This window comes from Mus caroli, chromosome X, assembly GCF_900094665.2.
Source record: "Mus caroli chromosome X, CAROLI_EIJ_v1.1, whole genome shotgun sequence".
Taxonomy (NCBI): Eukaryota; Metazoa; Chordata; class Mammalia; order Rodentia; family Muridae; genus Mus; species Mus caroli.
In genome coordinates this window covers 129,748,495-129,768,510 of record NC_034589.1, presented here as the reverse complement: position 1 = coordinate 129,768,510, position 20,016 = coordinate 129,748,495, and the positions used below count along the sequence as shown (strand labels likewise).

Sequence of the window (20,016 nt, the reverse complement as noted above, 5' to 3'; positions counted from 1 at the left end):
AAGTGAATGTGTATTTATCTAACCTTCATTGCTTCATTTTCTTCATAGATAAAGCACTGCCAAGAGTAGTTTTTGTGGGGTGGTATTCAATAAAACCATCCTTTTGGATGCTTAATGCCAGCCTGACTCAGTTAATACTAGGTGTTATTGTTACTGGTTAGGAGACAGATATATCTGTGTGTGTGTGTGTGTGTGTGTGTGTGTGTGTGTGTGTGTGCATGAGTGTATGTATTTCTATGTGTTTATATCTAGACCTTTTTACATATGTGTGTATGTATGTATGATTAGTATGCTTTAAAAATAAAAAAACATATTAATAATTTAAATTTTACTTTTACCCAGTATTTAATTTGAAAGAACGTTACTAATTTAGTTTTAAATGAAAATCACATGGTGTTGTTGCCATAAAATTACATGGATAATAATTTCCAAAGCCTTATAGTATAATTGATAGTCTCCTCAATTCAATTAAGTGTTCATAAAGTATTCTCAATTCAGTTAACCAGTATTCAGTGAGCCATTACTTTGGCAAAGTACTTTCTTTGGAAAGAAAAGTATACTAGACAAAAGACAATCTTTGGATGTTCTAAGCATTACTTAGGAAACAGAAATTTAGAATTTTAATCCAAGATGCGGGGCGTGGTGGTACACGCCTTTAATCCCAGCACTTGGGAGGCAGAGGAAGGCAGATTTCTGAGTTTGAGGCCAGCCTGGTTTACAGAGTGAATTCCAGGACAGCCAAGACTATACAGAGACACCCTGTCTCAAAAAACCAAATATATATATATGTATATATATATATATATATATATATATATATATATATATATATACATATACATTTCTACATGTGGAATGGCCATTCACAACAATTACAGAAAATAAAATCATTAATGTTGGTTAGAGAGTTCTGGAAGACAAGAGTGTCTTTAGCAAGTAAATCAGTTGCTTCAAGGCCAGGCAGTAGGAGAGTACAAGACAGGTTTAAGTTATCAATAAAGAGTTATGTGTGAAGTCTAGGGCAAGTAATGGTATTTAATAGAATATAAGCCTGTGAAAACAGGTGGAAACTGAAGGGCTTTCAATGCCTGCTGAAAGAGTTCAGGTTTTATTTGAAAGTAATAGGTGTGATTCAGTTTTTGAACAAGGCCACAATAGGATCATAACTAGGAAGATGGCTGTCCAGAGAGAAAATGTTTGAAGAATTGCAGCTATGGTTGGATACAGAGGCTGTTGTCACTCTCTATGTACAATCTAATGATGGACTGAGATAAGCTTCATTTATTGGCTCTTAATGAGACCAATGAGAAGGAAGTGTGCGTGGCCTTGGAAATTGAGAGTGCCTGAGAAACAGATGGGTATGTGATCTCAGGTGTACACCTGAGGCGGTAGAATTGGCAGATGGTGAATGAAATCAGAAGTGAGTGGCAAGATCTATTGAGCAGCATAGTGGGGGCCAAAGAAAAGAGCTGTGAGAACACAGATACCTGAAGAGCCCCTGGGATAATGCATTGAAAGCCCAGACAAGTTTCAGAAAGAAAAGGAACAATTACTGCAAAAATGTCTATATATAACATAACTTAGCATGTTCACTGGTTACTTCCCCAAGAATTCAATCAGGATACAGGTGTTCATCAATCTAGAGTGCCAGGAGTGGGAAAAATGGGAAAGGCAGAAGGAGAGTCAAGGACTTTTCAACTAGTCTATCAAACAGCTTGTTCTCGAAAAGTGATAGAGAAATGATGTTGCAGCTTATGAGGAGAAAGGGTTTTTGGTTGGTTGGTTGGTTGGTTGGTTGGTTGGTTGGTTGGTTGGTTGGTTGGATGGTTGGTTGGTTGGTTTTTTTGGTTGGTTGGTTGGTTGGTTGGTTGGCTGGTTAGTTGGTTTTAGTACCAAACAGATAAAAACATGTTTAAAGATGAAAACAAAGTAATATACAAGGAGAGGAAGGTAGTTCCTCTACTATACTGCTAAGAAGTAAAAGCCATAGAGCAGCCTTTCAGGCAAAAGTTCACTGGAAGCTAGCCTTGGTATATCTCCATTTACACCTTTCTTCTCCTTTTGCCCCTTGGCCTAGTCTTCCCTTCCAGATGGACTCATAATTGTCATCACCCCAACCTCTACACTTGTTTAGACTGAATGAAACCAGACTAACAAAGAAGCCTGTCTTTGTCACTCAAAGGAGCAATTTGAGTGTCTGAAGCACTCAAAGCCTGGATGGGGAAAGTCCCTGAGGTTTGTGTTCCACTCAGCTGTAGGGGACAATTGTTGCCACTCTTGGCTGAGGCAGGCTTCACAGGGACCTTACAAGTATGTAGTTCTCTGTGAACTTTTTTAAGATTTGAAAGATTGCCAGCACCAGATCTAGAAGCTTTTTGAAATCCTCATAAAACCAGAGAATGAAAATGGGGCGGGGAGGAGGGGTCCTGAACTAGCCAGCTCCTTTCAGTAATTTTTTCTTTCACAAGTCCTGGCCTTTGGCAAGCTTTGCTTTCTATTTTGCCTTCTTCTGTTTCCTGTTCCAGTCCATTTACTTCCTGTAAGCACCCTCGTTTCACAATTCCCCCCCCCCCTTGAAATAGTTAATAGATTGTCCATAGCTCTTGTTTACCTGGGAGCCACATGACATATTGTTGAAAGTGTCTTTGTTGCTCCCCACTCTAAGTCAACAGTTAGCAACAGTGAGTTCTGACCAAAGTCAATGAACAATTGGAAGCAGGAATACACAAAACGTAAAGAACAAAACATGATTCTTTGATGAGACTGCAGCATGAAAGTTGCTTTTCTATCTTGGCATGTCTTAACTCTGCTCAGTGACCTTGTCATGTCCTCTGCATTTTAGTCACCCTCAGCTCAACCACTTCCTCTCTCTCTGCCTTTGACTACAGTTCTTATGGTCATTGAGGAAATTTAGATGAATTTGAAACCAATTTTCTTCACTTCCTTCTGAGTTACCAAGACTTGCCCTGAGTCTTTTCTTCACAATCACCTTTCACTCTCTAGTAGGGAGGACTCAAGAACCTTGTCCTGAGTCTTTTCTTTACATATTGCCTTTCACATTCTAGTACAAAGGACTTAAGGATGAGATTTCCAAGAACAAATCAATCAGCAGTACTTGAACTCAGAATCATATCCCTCCTGCCCACTTTGGCCATTGTGTATATATTTTATCTTTCTTCTGAGTTGGACAAAGATCTATATCTTTCTTACATTTATTTTTAATTTTTTTATTTTTTATTAGATATTTTCTTTATTTACATTTCAAATGTTATCCCCTTTCCTAGTTTCCCATCCAAAAATCCCCTATCCCCTACCCCTGCTCCCCAAACCGACCACTCCTGCCTTCCTGGCCCTGGCATTTCACTATAATGGGGCATAGAACCTTCACAGGACCAAAGGCTTCTCCTCCCATTGATGACTGACTAGGCCTCTGCTACATATGCAGCTAGAGCCACCAGTCCCACCATGTGCTTTCTTTGATTTGTGGTTTAGTCCCAGGGAGCTCTGGGGTTAGTGGTTAGTTCATATTGTTGTTCCTCCTATGGGGCTGTAAACCCCTTCAGCTCCTTGTATACTTTCTCTAGCTCCTTCATTGGGGACCCTGTGCTCTGTCCCATGGATGGCTGTGAGCATCCACTTCTGTATTTGTCAGGCACTGGCAGAACCTCTCAGGAGACAGCTTTAGCAGGCTCCTGTCATCCGAAGTGAAATAACCCAATCACAAAAGAACACACATGATATGCACTCACTGATAAATGGATATTAGCCCAGAAGCTCAGAATACCCAAGATACAATTTGCAAAACACATGAAACTCAAGAAGAAGGAAGACCAAAATGTGGTTACTTCGATCCTTCTTAGAAGGGGGAACAAAATACCCATAGAAGGAGTTACAGAGACAAAGTTCAGAGCGGAGACTGAAGGAATGACCATCCAGAGACTGCACTGCCTGGGAATCCATCCCATAAACAACCACCAAATCCAGACACTATTGTGTATGCTTACTTACTTTTCTATTGCTGCAATGAGAAACCATGACCAAAGCAACATATGAAAGGAAGCATCTAATTAAGGCTATGCTTTCAGTATTAAAAGCTTAGAGTCTATGACTGTCATGGCATGGAATATGGCAGCAGGCAGGCAAGCATGGTACTGGGGCAGAAGCAGAGAGCTTACATCTGATCCACAGCCACAAGGCAAAGTGAAAAAGGTAACTAGGAATGTCATGAGCTTTGAGACACTAAAGCTCACTCCAAATAACACACTACCTCCAACGAAGCCACACTCCCTATTTATTTATTTATTTACCAAATAGATCCACTAACTGAGGACCAAGCATTCAAATATATGAACCTATGGGGCCATTCTCATCCAAACTAACACAAGCACATTGGGAGAATGTAACTAACATAGAATCAGCTAACCAACATATAGAATCATGGTTTGTACATTATAGAGATTGATCCATAAACTGATGAGTTCTTAGGGGACAGCATGGATGGATGTCAGTTCCTTTGTGTATCAACATAGCTATTTAATAAGAGTGGCTCTGAATGGCCAGAAAGAGGAATTTTTTTAAAGATTTAACATGCTTTACATCCAGGGTTTTAGATAGAATTTTGCATGGAATCTTGGTGAAAATTTGTCGGCATGACTCATCATTTAATAAAAGAGTAGTGGAAAGAGCACTAGGTTGGAACTAAGATGTATCTATGCTAACATAAGCTATATTTATACCCATAGGTACATTATTCAACACTTTGGACTCATTACTTTCTCTCTTATACTTAGGACAGGGTCATTTTGATCATTAGATGGAGTACTGGATATGAAAAACACTTTTTGAAATCTAAAAGAAACTCTTCTCCAATACAGATGTGTAGCTTTTAGTTGCAATGCCACAAAGAACTCTGGAACTTCTATTCATCATTCATACCACATCTACTGTGGCTTCTGACTTATCTTCCTTGTGAATTCAGAACTTGATTCCAACTACCCATCATGTAAAATGAAAATAAATCAAAAATGTAAAGTCTTTTCTCTCCAGACCCCACCCCAACTCCTGTCTCCTCTTTGGCCTAGGTATGTCTATCTGGATAGTTTTACTAGTCCACAGGAATGACTGTATAAAGTAGGAGGGGAAGAAGGTAAGGAGAGCTGTAAGTCATCATTGTTTTTAATTCAAATTCATTCTTCTGCTTGTATTAGGGATACTTCTTCTCATACTACATTGTCCTTTCTAGCCTTAACACAAGGGGGTGTACCTAATCTTACTGCAACTTGATATGGTTATGTTTGGTTGATATTCATAAGAGGCCTGCCCTTCTCTGAACTGAAACAGGAGGGGGGGAGTAGATGGGGAACAGCGGGTAGGGGGGAGTTGGTGGAGAAGGGATTGGGAGAAGAGGAGGAAGGGGAACTGTGGTCAGGATGTAAAAACAATGAACAAACAAAAACCAAAACATTTTTTCTTTACAAGCAAAAGAAAATAGACAAAACAATTCACTGCTGGCTGGAAAGTATAATGTAAACTAAGTCAGAGTACCACTAGCTTTACCACTTTAGCAGACTCCCATGGATATATGTGCATTGGGGTTAGAACATGTATCTATTCATCTGCCTGAGTATGAATATGAATACTGCTCTAGTTCTAAAAGAATAGAGGGTTTTCATTTGCATAAGAACTACACTGGGATTATGTGAATATACCCTTTTCATGGTTTCCCCCTGAGAGATGTCTGAGTTCTTTAATACGTGAGTCATGGTAGGGAATTTCTTTGATTCTACCATACTCCTGTTTAAGAAGCAGTAGTTGGTTGCTGTCTGTTACCACTCAGTTGCCAAAACACAAAAGTGTCTCTTCAGAAAATGTAGGAAGCCAACATGGGTCCAGATGCAATCATCTCACACCGCTCAGTATTAGCCCAAAGATTGTGTAGTAAAACAATGAAGGATAATTTACTGTCAGAGAAAAATACTTCAAGTATCCCTTAGCTAATGGACTAGACACACTACAGCAAAAAATGTCTGGCAGGTTATATTCTGCTGTGATTTTCATTATAGAACCATGGTGTTTTGATAGAAAAACTGAAAGAAAAAACATTGGCTCTCACTTGTAATTAAACTGTATGTTTAAAAATAAACCACATATTTTAGCACTAAGTCTAATCACTTTAAAACTATAATGAGATTCCTGTGCCAGATCATTTGTCCCTGCCTTTCACTGCTTTAAATTCTGCTCCTTGTTTCATTCAATCTTTTTCTGCTGAAAACTCTTCCTTGTGAATCTTTAGTCATTTAAGGGCTTATTGCCTTAGGAGCCCAATAAATGAGAATTTTGTTTTGAAATTGGACTTTGCTTATTCTCTTTTGCCCCCAAAGCAAAGCTTTGCAAATGGGATGAATGCACAGCTCCTTTTCATATGTGTCTCTCCAGATGCTCAAAGCATCACAGAAAATAGGACAGATATTATAACCCATTTAGTTGATGAGAAGACAGAGGCCTAGAGATTAATCTTTCTCCAAATCATACAGGAAGAAATTGCAAGTGAGGACTTGAACACAAAACTCATGTTTTTAAAATGGGAGGATTTTCAGAGAAGCAGAAGTGACAATCTATGTTTGCTAGCAAGCATTTTAGTTGTAAATAGGCCTGCACAATCATTCTTGAGGTATTCTTCTGAACACTAAGCAGAAAAAAAAATGATAACAAATTAAGTAATCCATGTCTTTGCAACAAATGTACTAGTTATAGGTTATCTTCATGCCAAATAGGGCCCTATGTATTTTCTCATACACACGGGGACTCTTTGTATAGACTATGCATACATCCCAAGGAATGTACAGACTTATTCAAGCCTTTGTAATACTTGCAGAGGTGTCTATTTTGTTTCTATTTATATGATCAAATGTTGCTCATATTTACCATTTTGTTTGACTTTTTGGTTCTTTCGGTGTTCAATTATAGGAAAGCTGGTTCTGTTTTGATTCCTGATACTGATTTAAGAACTGGTCATGGAGAAGACAGACCTGCAGATTCATCAAGCCATTCACCTCTATCCAGACATTCCCCATGGATAAGTGAGAGTTTGGCATTTAACAACTAAATACTCCCATTATAAAATAAGCAGATTATGTCTAAATTCCCTCATCCTCTACTAAATTAATATGTAACAATTGGGACACTTAGAGCATCAAAATATGCCTACTAGAGTCTGGTAAACTACCCATTGGCCATAGGCTTTATTATTATTATTATTATTATTATTATATTTTCTTTATTTACATCCCAGTACTTGGGAGGCAGAGGCAGGCGGATTTCTGAGTTCAAGGCCAGCCTGGTCTACAAAGTGAGTTCCAGGACAGCCAGGGCTATACAGAGAAACCCTGTTCCAAAAACAAAAAAAAAAAAAAAAAAATTCCCTATACCTCCCCCCACCCTGCTCCCCTACCCACTCACTCCCACTTCTTGGCCCTGGGGTTCCCCTGTACTGAGGCATATAAAGTTTGCAAGACCAAGGGGCCTCTCTTCCCGATGATTGCCGACTAGGCCACCTTCTGCTACGAATTCAGCTAGAGACACGAGGGGCCATAGGCTTCTTAAAGAGGACATTTTGATTGCAGAACAAAAGAAATAATTTATAACATTTAGGTAGTGTCACTGTTTCTGACTTTATTAATTCTATTGGTACACTTGTGTTTCTTAGTTCTTGTTCCAGTGAAAAAATTGGGGTGGAGTGAGATAAACATCTTTCATATCAATAAAAAATTAACATTTCCTTCCTGAATACCTCTTACTGTGGATTTTATTTCTGTACTTGGAGCATTGTTCAATGTAGAAAAGTGGGAAAAAGAACTGAGAGTATCAATGGAAAGAGTTGCATAGCAAGAGTTAAATTTATCATTCTGGGATTTGTCGTTCCCAACATTTCAACATGCTGACAACAGCCAATGGAATGGTTATGTGTCTGTGTCTGCAAACAAAACTTGTAGATGCATGTCTTCATGCCAGGCAGAGCTGGCTCTTTCAAACACTGATTGCAGCTGAAGAACTAGAAGTATTTTCACCTATGTGTTGAGAGCCAGATTCTGATACCTACCTCTTCCTTTGCAGTGACACAGACAATTTGGGAGATTCACTCTTTGATAAATGCCCATCACTGTCTATATACAAAATCTTTGTGCAGTTCTTTGTTTGTTTAGATAGGAAGGGTTATTCCTATTACTGGCTGACAAAATGTGGATGATGTGATGTTATCAGATCAAAATAGAGCTTTGTGGGTGGCAAAATTCTGTATAACCATATGAGGAGGTTTTTGTTTACGCTGTTACTATTTGGGTTTTTAATATTTGTATTGTTTTGTCTGTTTATTCATTTGAGTTGGGGTTGCTTGTGCCCCCCCCCCCGTTGACCTCACACTACATTACCTGTGTAGCCAATGATATCCTTGATCCTCATCCTCCTGCCTCTACCTTTCAAGTGCTAAGATTACAGGTGTGCACTAGCATGCCCAGCTAAACTCTTTAGTTGCCAAATACTTCCAACATCCTTCCACCACAAGGATACTCCTTCAGGCCTGCTACTTGAAAAATAACCTTAAAGGGACCTGACTCTTCTCATCTCAATTTGTTCTGATAAAGGAACGTAGAATTGATTGGAAAGCCCTAACACTAGCTCTACCACTGAGTAGCTATGGGACTTTAAAGTCCATTGGTTTACCGTTTCCTGCTTAGTGCTCACAGCCTGTGTCACAAAAGTATTCTGATGACTCAGAGGAAGGGCAGAAATTCCCTTAAATATGTCTGTGCTCGAACAAATATTCATTAATATTTGCCTTATCATATTATATGGCTAGTCTCTTTTGGCCAGATTCTGTCACGGTTTTCATACCCCAAACCCATACCCTATAACTAAGATAAGAATAAGAATTACAGTTGTGAATTAAGGATGGTTTTTAGAATCCAAGCCACCTCCTACCTGCACTGGAGCTTGAGGATCTTTATAGTCCATTCCTCAGGAGCTCCAGGGGACTTTCCTGGCTAGCAATAATTATTCAATCTCATTTTTCCTCTAATTAATAAGAGTTGGAGGAACTTTTAAAATAAATCCATGTGCACATTTAATTTTCTATTTTCATTTATTTCGCAGTTAGGCTTTTCTTCTCCAATTTTGTTTTAGTGCACACCACACCTTGGATACTGCAGTCCAAAGATGCTGCAGCATCCCTTGCCTTCTCAAATCTTTCAGGCTAGTGCAAAAGCAATTGTTGTCCCTCGCCTCAGATGTTCCAAGACTTCTTAAGTACAAATGGTCCAAACAGGAACTCATACTCTCGCACCACAGGCTCTCTGTCTCCTCAAGTCAGTGTAGAGATCCCTCAGAGGCCATATCAAGTAAAACGGCAGTCAAACTTTGCACCTCCCTCAATTTTACTTAACAAGGTGAGTCTAAAACAACATTTTTTGTCACCTTTACTCTCTGAAATATTGCTCAATGCTGCCTTCTCCACATCTGCAGTCCTAAGAATCTAATGTAGACCATGGAGGTCACGGTACCGATGCCCCATCTCTGGCTCTGCTGCCCATACACTTCATTTTCTCTTGCAGTAAAATGAGAAAGAAGCGGACGTGCATTGAGCCATAGGAATCAAAGGACTCTGGGGGACTTGCTGAAATGTTTGAACTCCTGATCTTCACAAGCCATAGTCTATTAAGGAATTGTAATATGCTAATAACTTAATTCTTAATGCACATTTATTCTTCTAGGTACCATGCAAAATTATCTTCAGCAGGGGTTCAGCAGTGTAGCCATCATTCCAATAGCCAAGTACCACCTGGGAATTTATTAAATACACATATTTTTAGCCTCACCTAACTAGTCTGAAATGGAGGGTGGGGTGTGGTTATCTGTCATTTATTACTACATTTGGGTGAATCTGCTGCATGCTAAAGAGTAAAAACCATGGGTTTCACTGATTATTTTGCATAAAATCTGTAAGTACCCTGTGAAGGAAACACTAATTTATCTTTATTTGATATAAAAATGAGTAACATGAGGTCATCCTTTGTGCCATCTTCCTACAGTGATGAAGAGGGGATGTGAACCCAGGAGTTTTTATTCTGAATCTTTGTCCCCTTCGCTACTATGCCAGGCTGTCTCTCGAAATTCCAAATCCTTGCATTGGAAGCCAATATACGGATTAAAATGTAGCTTATGGACAATAGTAAACCTTTTAAGACCCAGAGTTGTCTGCATCTCTTTCCTTTTCCACTTTGCTCAAGCTAAGTCTGGCTCTTGCCCACAAAAGTTGATTTGCTAATTTCTGCAAACACATTGTTCTCTATATTTTGAATGCATTCGCTACCATATTATTAAACCTTTCCTTATGTCTCTAACCTCTTGCTGGAACACACCTCTCTGAATTCCTCTGGCATTCGTGCACTACAAGTTTTAAAGTTTATGGCATATGACTTTGTCCCCAACTACTTCTTACAATGAGCTTGCTCGTTCCCAGGAAGCAGGGTGGGCCATGTGGTATGTTGTCTTATATATTACCATTTCATTAACTGCACATAGATACATACATGTTTAGTTCAGAACTCTGTCCAAGATGAAGACTGTTGAATTAGTTTGGTGGTGGGCAATGCACAATTGTTTTCAAGTCACAAAATTATAAGTACCACAAATGGAAAAGCTGTTTACTACTTACCATCTTCACCCAAGTGCCTGGCATAGGGTAGGTACTGAATAAATTCACTGTTGTGGAAACAGCAACCAATCAATATAGAAAAAAAATCATTCTACTTAGAACTCAGAAAACAGAAATTACTCATGATGTAGTCACTACATATTAAAAAAAAAAAAACACCCTTTAAAGTCTCTAAACATATCACAATACTGTGTTTCCAACTGTCTAGAGTTGATATTGAATGAATTTAGACAATTCTCTTTTTCTCAACCCTGAACTGGGTAACTCCTGGGTCTTAATGCAGATCTATTTTTTTTTTTTTTTGGTCCTTTGAGAAGTCCTTTCTTGACTGCAACTGTGTAGGCTTCCCAAGAAGATACCATCCTTTCTGAGCCACTGGCTTCTTAGTATGTATATCCATTCATTAATTTCTCCATCCATTCACCAAACATTTATTGCCAAGCACTATGATGAGCCATGGACAAGTCTATGGGAAGTAAGGCATGAGTCTCAAGGAGTTCATTTTATCTTCAACAGGGGGTATTGACATATAATCTATAATATGTAACACATAACCTTACCATGTTGTGGGATGAGAATAATCATGGAGAACTTCGTGAAGAAATTTATATCTTTGCTAGAACCTGGAAGATACATAGGAACTAGCCAGGACAACTAAATTCACATATAAATGCAATGTGTCAGGATTTTCAGAAAGAAAAAAAAAAACAAGACTGAGGATGATAAGCTAATGTAGAAACACCACACATGGAGGAGAGATGAGGAAGTCCTGCCGTAAGACTATTGGGATAGAGACAAGCACATATGTTTGGCTTATATTTGAGTTGGATGTGAGAAAGGAAGTGATGTGGAGATTGTTGGAGGATGGGATTGCAGAGAAAACAATAACCCAATAAGCTCTTGTTGGAGGTGAATTGGAACATCATAGTGCAGGGAATAGTCAAAGCATTGGCCGTAGGCTCATTCAGAGAAGAAATTTAGCTTAGAGGTTCACACTCAGGAGTGTGTATTAAAATGTAGCTTGTGTTGCTTTAGGCTAAAGTACTAGCAGACACTGAGGACCCCTAAGTCTGCGAGAACTAGGACACAATCTATAAGGAATGAAGAACTGGTCTCTGCTCTCACAGATGTGGGTTGTCAGTAGACATACTCCATCATCCCCTGACACTCCCTGCAAAGGTTTCTCAATAACATCCATGCATCTTTCAGTTAAACTTCAGGTTGACAAGCATGAATTATTCAGTCCTAACTTCCCCCACTCTACCATTAATGATACCTAAAGAGTTTTGTTCTAGGTACCAGGTATGTTTTATAATCATTGACTCACTAAAATGCTAACAATAATCCTACACAAGGGTTTGGTATCGTACCTAAACCCTTGATATTCAGAATCTCTAAGAAATTTGCCTAAGAATACAGCTAACATGGCTGTGAGGGGCTCTGAATCCAGGGCCATGTATCAGCACTGCTGCACCTCCCCACCTCCTAGAATACAGCTGGATCCTCAAGAAGGCTGCCCTCTTCCTTCCCCTGCTTTGTAAATATCACTTGCATCCCTGGCCTAACATTTTGTTCTCCATTAAAGGACAAGGCTCCCCTTGGGAAAAGTAAACCTCAAAGTCGTCAATCATTCAAGCCTCAGTGGGAATGAGTTTCAGATTCTTAGGAACACATTTTAATTTTATGAGAGAGTACCACTGGAATCTTGAGGGAGGGATAATAAGGTAGAAACACAGCAAATTATGCAGTCAGATTCTTCCATCAATTTTGCCATCCCACCTAGTTTTGGGTATGTGCTTCTAAGATTCTTAGATGCTGTTTGTGCATATTTCTACTATGTTGTAGGTACCTCCATTAATGGGTCCGTTACCCTAGTTGAATGGTTCTAATCAAAGGTAACCTTACACTACACACTGACTCCAAACCACCATGATTAGAAAGAGATAGCCAGCTTGAGCTCTGGTTGTAGACCTATAGTTCCTGGCCTTGGGCACAATTTTGAACCCTTGAGAATTAAGTCCTGCTGTGCACATTAAAAAATATTGAGCAGATGGAGACAGGAGAGCTTGTTGGAACAATGTAGAGGAGTCCCTTCTGCCCTGGATGGATCCATCTGCCAAAATAAATGACATGTATCAGGGCATGGCATTAGTCCAAGCCCATTGAAATTCTGTGAGCCATCCAAACAGTGATGGCGCTTCAGATTGGGTCTGTGATTGGAGTTAGAGAGAGATGATGATGAGTGAGCATCTGGCTGCTGTAGCCTTCTGATGGGAACAGTCCCAGGGGAGGCTCCAGGGTGAGAGGAAGACAGCCTCAAGGACCCCTTGGACATCTGCCACAGACAGACCAACAGGACCTAGCACCAAAAGACAATATAGTCTCATGTCATTCCTACTAACTATGTGACCAAAAGAAATCTTCCTTTTCTCTCAGCCTCCTCCACCCAGTATAAAATAAACCCTGGGCAAAATGGTCTCCAAGGGCCTTTCCCTGCTTGAACATTCTGTGACTTCTTTGACACAGGTTTGATTTCTCTTTCTCTGTGTGAGAAAAGGTCCACCCACCCACCTGTTTATCTGCAGTCTCTGTGTTCTCACACTGACCTCTGCTGGTCATATGGGGGAAAAATGCCGTATATCATGCCTGCAGGAAAAACAAAACAAACTATAATCCAGTCTATCAATGATTCAGTATGAAGCTTAAGCGTCACACTGAAACTCTGCACTGGAGATGAGAGCGAGTGGAAACCAAGGCAATGCTAAGCACAGATCAAGACACGGCTCTTTTTCTCAGGGCTTCCTTCATCTGTTCCCGGTGCTCTGTGCCATGGTGTGAAAGGATTTCCATGGGTGGCAAGATTTCTTGTCTCAGTGCAAGACAAGGTCTTGGCACCATTCTGGGGAGGCAATTCGAGATGAGCCTCCAGACACCTACCAGACAGGGCCCTGTGCTGAAATCAACATGAGAAATTTCCTTCCGGGCTGCTGACATATCCAACCAACCTAAACTACCTGAGACCAGCCTCCATCATCTTTGTTTCTCCAAGATATACCTTCCCAAAAGCCCCTTTTGGATTTTTCTTTTAATCTCATGGGTTCTTTAGATGACTTACATGCAACTTTCCGTTAAATTTAGGGTGCCCGTTCAGACAGGAGAAGGGAAGCCGTTTTCTGAACCATCATCTCCTGCTGGACCAACTCAGAATTCTATTACTGCCATCTTAGCATTTCACAAGCCTAAGTTTCCTAGTTTACCCATGCTGGTGAACTTGTGTTCAGAAATATAAGCGCACAGAAGTGGATGGCGCTGGCCCATGTGCTCACACTGGGTAATGCATGAACTCCCATAGCAGTACAAGCAGAATAGGAACTGGGTCACATGACAACCAGCTCTCTTCGTAGCTGTCAAGCAATTTATCATGTCTATCTTCCCTTTATGAAAAAAACCCTTTTGGTGGGTCCGAGATTTGGTCCAAACATTCTGTGGTCTGATTGGATCTTCTCTGTTAGTAGCTCCAGCAAGTCCACCGTGTCCTCAACCTCTCGGCAAACAGTCCCCTCCACCATCAGCTGATTCTTACCTGCTTCCCCTGTTCCTGCCTCATGCAGGCTGCCCCAGTGTCCTGATGATGCTCACATGTTCTTTAGGATGCCGCCTGAGGAGTTACAACTCTGAACAGTGCTTTCTGCCCAGCTGCTCCTCCAGGTCTGACCACACCACGCCTTCAGGTTTCCTGCCAAACTCTCTAGGCCCATTCCAAGGTGAAGTTCACTTGGCCTTCCCAAGTAGCCGTGACTCCCCCAGACACGGGCCAGGTGTTGTGCTCCATAGGCCTTTCCACTGTGTGCCTAAAGTGGTTGCTCCCTGCGCCATGTGAACGGAAAACTCTTGAGTGATAGATGGTATTGCAGAGTGTTGCATCTCCTTGGGTAGAACATTGTTCATTTCTTTGCAAGAGCTCTAGGGCTTCATGGGCCTGATTGACACTGCAAATTATATCCCAAAGGACCAGCACAGCTGGTGGGAACAAGTATTGCCGAACATAACTCTAAACACTGTGTTTAAGGCGCTGTTTTCAGCCTTTTAAAGTGTAAAGCTTGAGGGTGATTGGAAAGGGCATTTCCGTGGGCTTTTTCAGAGTTTTCTCTGAGTTTTAGGAAATTATGGTCACTAAAGGGGCAGGGAGGTGGGACTGGAAGCATTTATGCAAACTTGGTTTCTACCAGATGTCAGGTTCTCAGATAGGTAGTGCACATGGTTTTCACTTTTCAGCCAAAAAGAAAAAAAAAAAAGTCCCTATTGGGATAATCCGGGCTGTCTGCTTTGTACCTACTGGGATTAATTCTCAGTCTCAGTCTGCTTTTAAATGTCAGCTTGAACTCTCAGACTTAATTATTACAGACATTTTATAACCAAGGCTTTCAAAATCTTCAGGCTGCTCACTCCTGCTACCATAATTGATACTTAATAGATATTCTCAGGCTCCTTGTGCTTTACACATTTGGGTACTGTGCAAATAGAAGGAGGGGCTGAAAGGGGGATAGGAAGGAAGAGTGAACAAATGAGTGTGGGGGAGGGGTCCCTGTAAGTATTTAGTGCCAGGTATAAGGATGGAGTCCTGGGATCAGCTGTAAAATCAAGATGTATTTTGAAGAGTTGGGCAGTTTCAGTGGTCACTGTTCTCTGCCCTCCCCGCTGGGGCAGCATTCTTTAGACACAGCCACTTCTGAACTTCAGTGCAAGCATGTGGTTGGCCATTTGGATGTGACTTATAAAATGCCATGATGCTCTCCAGTGTTCTGTTCGTTCACTATTTTGACAATCTGATGGATGGCCTGGCATTAACTAGGAAGAGGACAGTCTTATGCAGCCTGAATAACTAATCTCCTAAGAAGTACAAAGTTGAAGGATCTTGGTGCACATGAATCTTATTAAATGTGCTTATAAAATGTGTTCTATCCAAATAAGCTTAACGGCTCCTAAAATAGCCCTTTCTGATCCCTGTCTGGAACGCTGGCATGCCTCACGTATCTCTAAGCCAAAATTATTTAGTCAAGTGGTGTCTGTACATGAGAAAATTGGAAATGTTGATGTTAAATCTTCTGTTGACTAAATTTCAGTCTTTCTGTCCATCTTTAGGGGCACCCTGGACCAATTGGAACTCAAGGTCCAGCTGGTCCTGAAGGGTTTACTGGTCCAACTGGTTTATCAGGTTTGAAAGGAGAAAGAGGCTCCCCAGGCCCTCTGGGACCATATGGATCAAAAGGAGATAAGGTAAGGAACATCTCTGATGCAAGGGTGGAAGTACAAAAGTCAAATGTTCCCTCTCAGTTCTCAGAGGAATAGTGTTGCTCCTAAATATTGTGGTTCCAGGGCACACACTTTAAGAAAAGCTGAGCCAAAGTACAGTATATACTAGTGTGAAAGTGTCTTTGTGAAATATAATACTGTGTACAATTGGTATACAGCATTAAAGTAAAACTATGAAGAAAACAAAAAGAAAGAAAGGAGAGAGGGAGGGGGAGGGGGAGGGGGAGGGGAAGGGGGGGGGAGGGGGAGAAAGAGACCTGAGCATGGTGATGCACATCTGTAATCCTAGCATTCAAAGAGGCAGAAGCAGCAAGATTGCCACAAAGTTCAAGGACAGCCTGACCTCCTTAATAGGTATCAGGCCAGCCAAAATCCATAAAAATGTCTATCTCAAAGGAAAAAAAAAAAAGAAAGGAAATGGAGTGACTGGTGGGCAAGTGATGGAGGAAGCATTTCTGGAGATTCTCAAAGAAGGCAAACTATCAAGTAAATATACTGATGCTTACGTGACAAGTTGGGTCACTCATGTCAAGTCATGGGGTTTTGAGCTGGACTTGGGTGGAGAGTCTGATCAGCTGATCAGTAGAGATCAAGCATAGAACAGAGAAGACTAACAAGCAAGAACTAACAGGCCAGATTTAGAAACAACCTGGCTCATAAATATAAGGGAATGCACTACCAAACAAGAATGGTAATAACATGATGACTAGCCTACTGAATTTATCAACTCAGTTGAGATGCTCTGTGTATTTTCATCACGTCCTGTTAATCTCATATTTTAGGGAAGGGATTGCCACACTAAGTATAAGGTAGCTGAAGTATAACATTTATCTGGACACATGAAGTTGAAGCCAATTTTCTACTCACAGATGAGGTGGATGGCAATTAATGAATCACAAATATTCACATCTCAGGAAAGGGAGCCATTGCGTAGCATGTAAGGACCCAAAGAGTTGTGCAGTGAACCAAGAGGCTGCAGGTGACAGGCTTTAGCATCAAGAGGTTGTGGTGGTCCTGGTTCCTGAAAGAAGGTCTGACTTGGCTTGTTTGAATACATCATTGGTCTAGCTTGAACTCAAACTGCCTTTTGTGGATGAACAAGAATTGCACTTGTCCCCTGATAATAAGGGTAGAGTAGCTTAGGACCTTATCTGAAGGAGCAGAATGGGAAGAAATTCTTTTGTTAGATTTATCAAAGCCTTTCTGTTGTTATCCAGATGTGATGTCTGCCTGTAATACTGAGTGTTAAATTTTAGGGCTTACACTACTCTGCTTAACACAAGAACTTGTCTCAGAACATAAGCATGTTCAAGACCATTCTTAGATCAACTCATTAGACTTGGGGGTAGGAAGTATGGCAACATGACATGAAGAAGGGGATATAAAACACCAACAACTTAGGTCATCAAATACAGTCACCAAATTTATTGACCCTAACAGGCATCAATTTGATTGCCATACACATTTCTCTCTCTTCTCCTTTTTTAGGGTCCCATTGGAATTCCTGGCTTTGTTGGCATCAGTGGGATTCCGGTAAGTGTGTACACGGAGGAGACTTTAATATCACCTTTCAGGTTCTGGCTCCTGGATCAAGTACTTTGACCTTACATAGAGTGTGTGTGTGTGTGTGTGTGTGTGTGTGTTGTACAAGTAGGCTGAGTGTCATGCACTGAGATAAAGTGTGGTGAGGTGAGAAGAGCAAGAGTCCCACACATTTAGATTCAAGCAGCCCTTACTCAGATGGTTTAAGAAGAGAAGTACCGCCGGGCGTGGTGGCACACACCTTTAATCCCTGCACTTGGGAGGCAGAGGCAGGCAGATTTCTGAGTTCGAGGCCAGCCTGGTCTACAAAGTGAGTTCCAGGACAGCCAGGGCTATACAGAGAAACCCTGTCTCAGGAAAAAAAAAAAAAGAGAGAGAGAGAAATGCCATCTATGAGAAAACATCTATATCTTAGCCTAAGTAAGCTAATACTGGGCAGGAGTGGGGACACTGAGGGGAATTTCAGCCAGACATAGAGGGACTGCCTCTGAATTGCAGGGGCACATTGAAGCATGCATGTACTCATTACAGGAAAAGTATTAAGATGCACAGAATTTGAATGAAATACATTTTATTTCAGTAATGTGTTCTTATCAGCCTTATTGCCCTTCAGAGGGGACTACCCTTCAGATAATTTGGTTGATGCTTGTTTGTTTACCTTTCCAGATATCAGTGGTGGATTGGAAGCTTGTAAAACAGCCCCTTTCCAAATTCTATCCAACCCAATCACTTAGATTCCCCATGTGTAACCTATATCCACACTTAACTGATGGCTTCTGGTTACATGGTGACTGTTCACCAACCTCTGAACTTGTTAACATCGGAGCTTACTGGCTAGTGCTTTCTGCTTTTGTCTGTGTTTATCCCATTACCTGGGTCATGTTTATCTACAAGTTTTTCTTATTTAAAACTTATTTAAGAGACCAAAAAGGCCATGGACACTTAGACTATACAAAGAGGAAATCTCCTCCACCTGAGGGGGACTTTAGCTTGCCCTCATCCTTCTAACAACCCCTAAGAGGTCCTTTTGAACCCTATCAGAGCACAGTTGGAGATACTGTAGTCTACCCATTGTCTTATGTAATGCTATACAACCTTCTAGTATCAGCAAAGGTGATTCAGATCTTTCTTGTTCCAATCTCTAGGCAATGTCTCAAGCACCTGCTATGTGCTCATACTCCACTATGAGAATATACAGCAAGGATATAGTTTTGTATTTATAGATACTATAATCTGATCTATTTTTCTCTCAAATCTAGTAGACATTTGTAGATCTGGAGAATAAAAGACCCACTCTTTTTGTGTTTCTTACTTGAATCGCGTCACCCATAAGATAACACATTTTATTCAGCTGCAATGTCAAGAAAATGTCCAGAAATAAGCCAATTGGATAATTGAATGGACAGGGATAGCCATCCATTTTTGACATTCACCTACATTTTCTTATGACCTTGTTTCTATGCGTGCATGAGAAAGAATCCCTGCCCAGAGTGTGCCTTCCAGGTGCAGAAGATGAGTGTAACTGCTAAACTGGAGGTACCATTACCCAATCATCCTATAGGCCTGTCTAGGTGAGAGATGCACAGTAATTGGAACTTGCACTCTTACTATGCCCTCCCCCTATTCTCTCTTTTGGGCTGGAACTGAGAGCAAGTAAATCTTATGCTGCCTAGGCTGCTTTTAAATCTAGGCTGGAACCAGTCCTTAAGTCCAGATGGATGCTTCTTATGCCTCAAACTTATGGCCAATGCAAGCATTGACCACTTGTCTTTGTGGCTTCATTGCTTAGGGGAAAGAGTTGCAGCTCTTCAGTATCCTCCAAATAAGCTGGCTGCTCCCCAAAAGACACACCCATTTTCTAGTCCTTTCATTGACCAAAGGTTGTCTGTGCTTCCCCTCTCCCAACTATCCAAGAAGTATCTGTTGTGTGCCTTTCATTTATTATTTACCTCTTCCTTCCATCTTGAAGCTCTTAGTAGTCTTTGATGTGTGGTTCACTACTCTACTTCCTTGATGCATACAGTTCCCTGGTCCTGATTGCTTTGTATGACAGTTTCATCTCTGACTCCTTAAATTCACAGATAATATCTTCTATTTCCCTCCCCCATCCCTGAGGCCCAAGAGTCCTGGAAATCCTAAAAGAAAAGTTTAAAGACCTGACTCAGAGTTCTAATACCTGCAAAAGCCAGAATTCCTAGACTGATGGAGCTACTTCAGACAGAAAAGCATAGAACCTACAGGCTTTTTCCAACTAATCAATCTGTTCAACTTTTAACATCACATACTTAACACTTCATCTGAAAACAACAGATTCTGACACATCTTACTAAACTGGACCACTGTAAAAATCAAGTTCCCCTCCTAATAATAGCCAATCATTAACACAGGTCACTGATTTGGGTCTCCAAATTCCAATTTTTGCTATTATATAGACAATTTCAACATGAAGTCAC

General features: G+C 40.7%; 1 protein-coding gene across 2 annotated transcripts in view; it reads left to right on the top strand.

Moving 5' to 3' along the window:
- Col4a6 (collagen type IV alpha 6 chain) overlaps nucleotides 1-20,016 on the top strand; it is a 318,869-nt gene that overhangs the window by 230,449 nt on the left and 68,404 nt on the right. For both annotated transcript variants that reach the window (XM_029473623.1, XM_029473624.1), the window contains 2 exons: nucleotides 15,851-15,985; nucleotides 17,510-17,554. In XM_029473623.1, coding sequence (XP_029329483.1) covers nucleotides 15,851-15,985; nucleotides 17,510-17,554 — 180 coding nt within the window. The remainder of the gene's footprint in view (nucleotides 1-15,850; nucleotides 15,986-17,509; nucleotides 17,555-20,016) is intronic.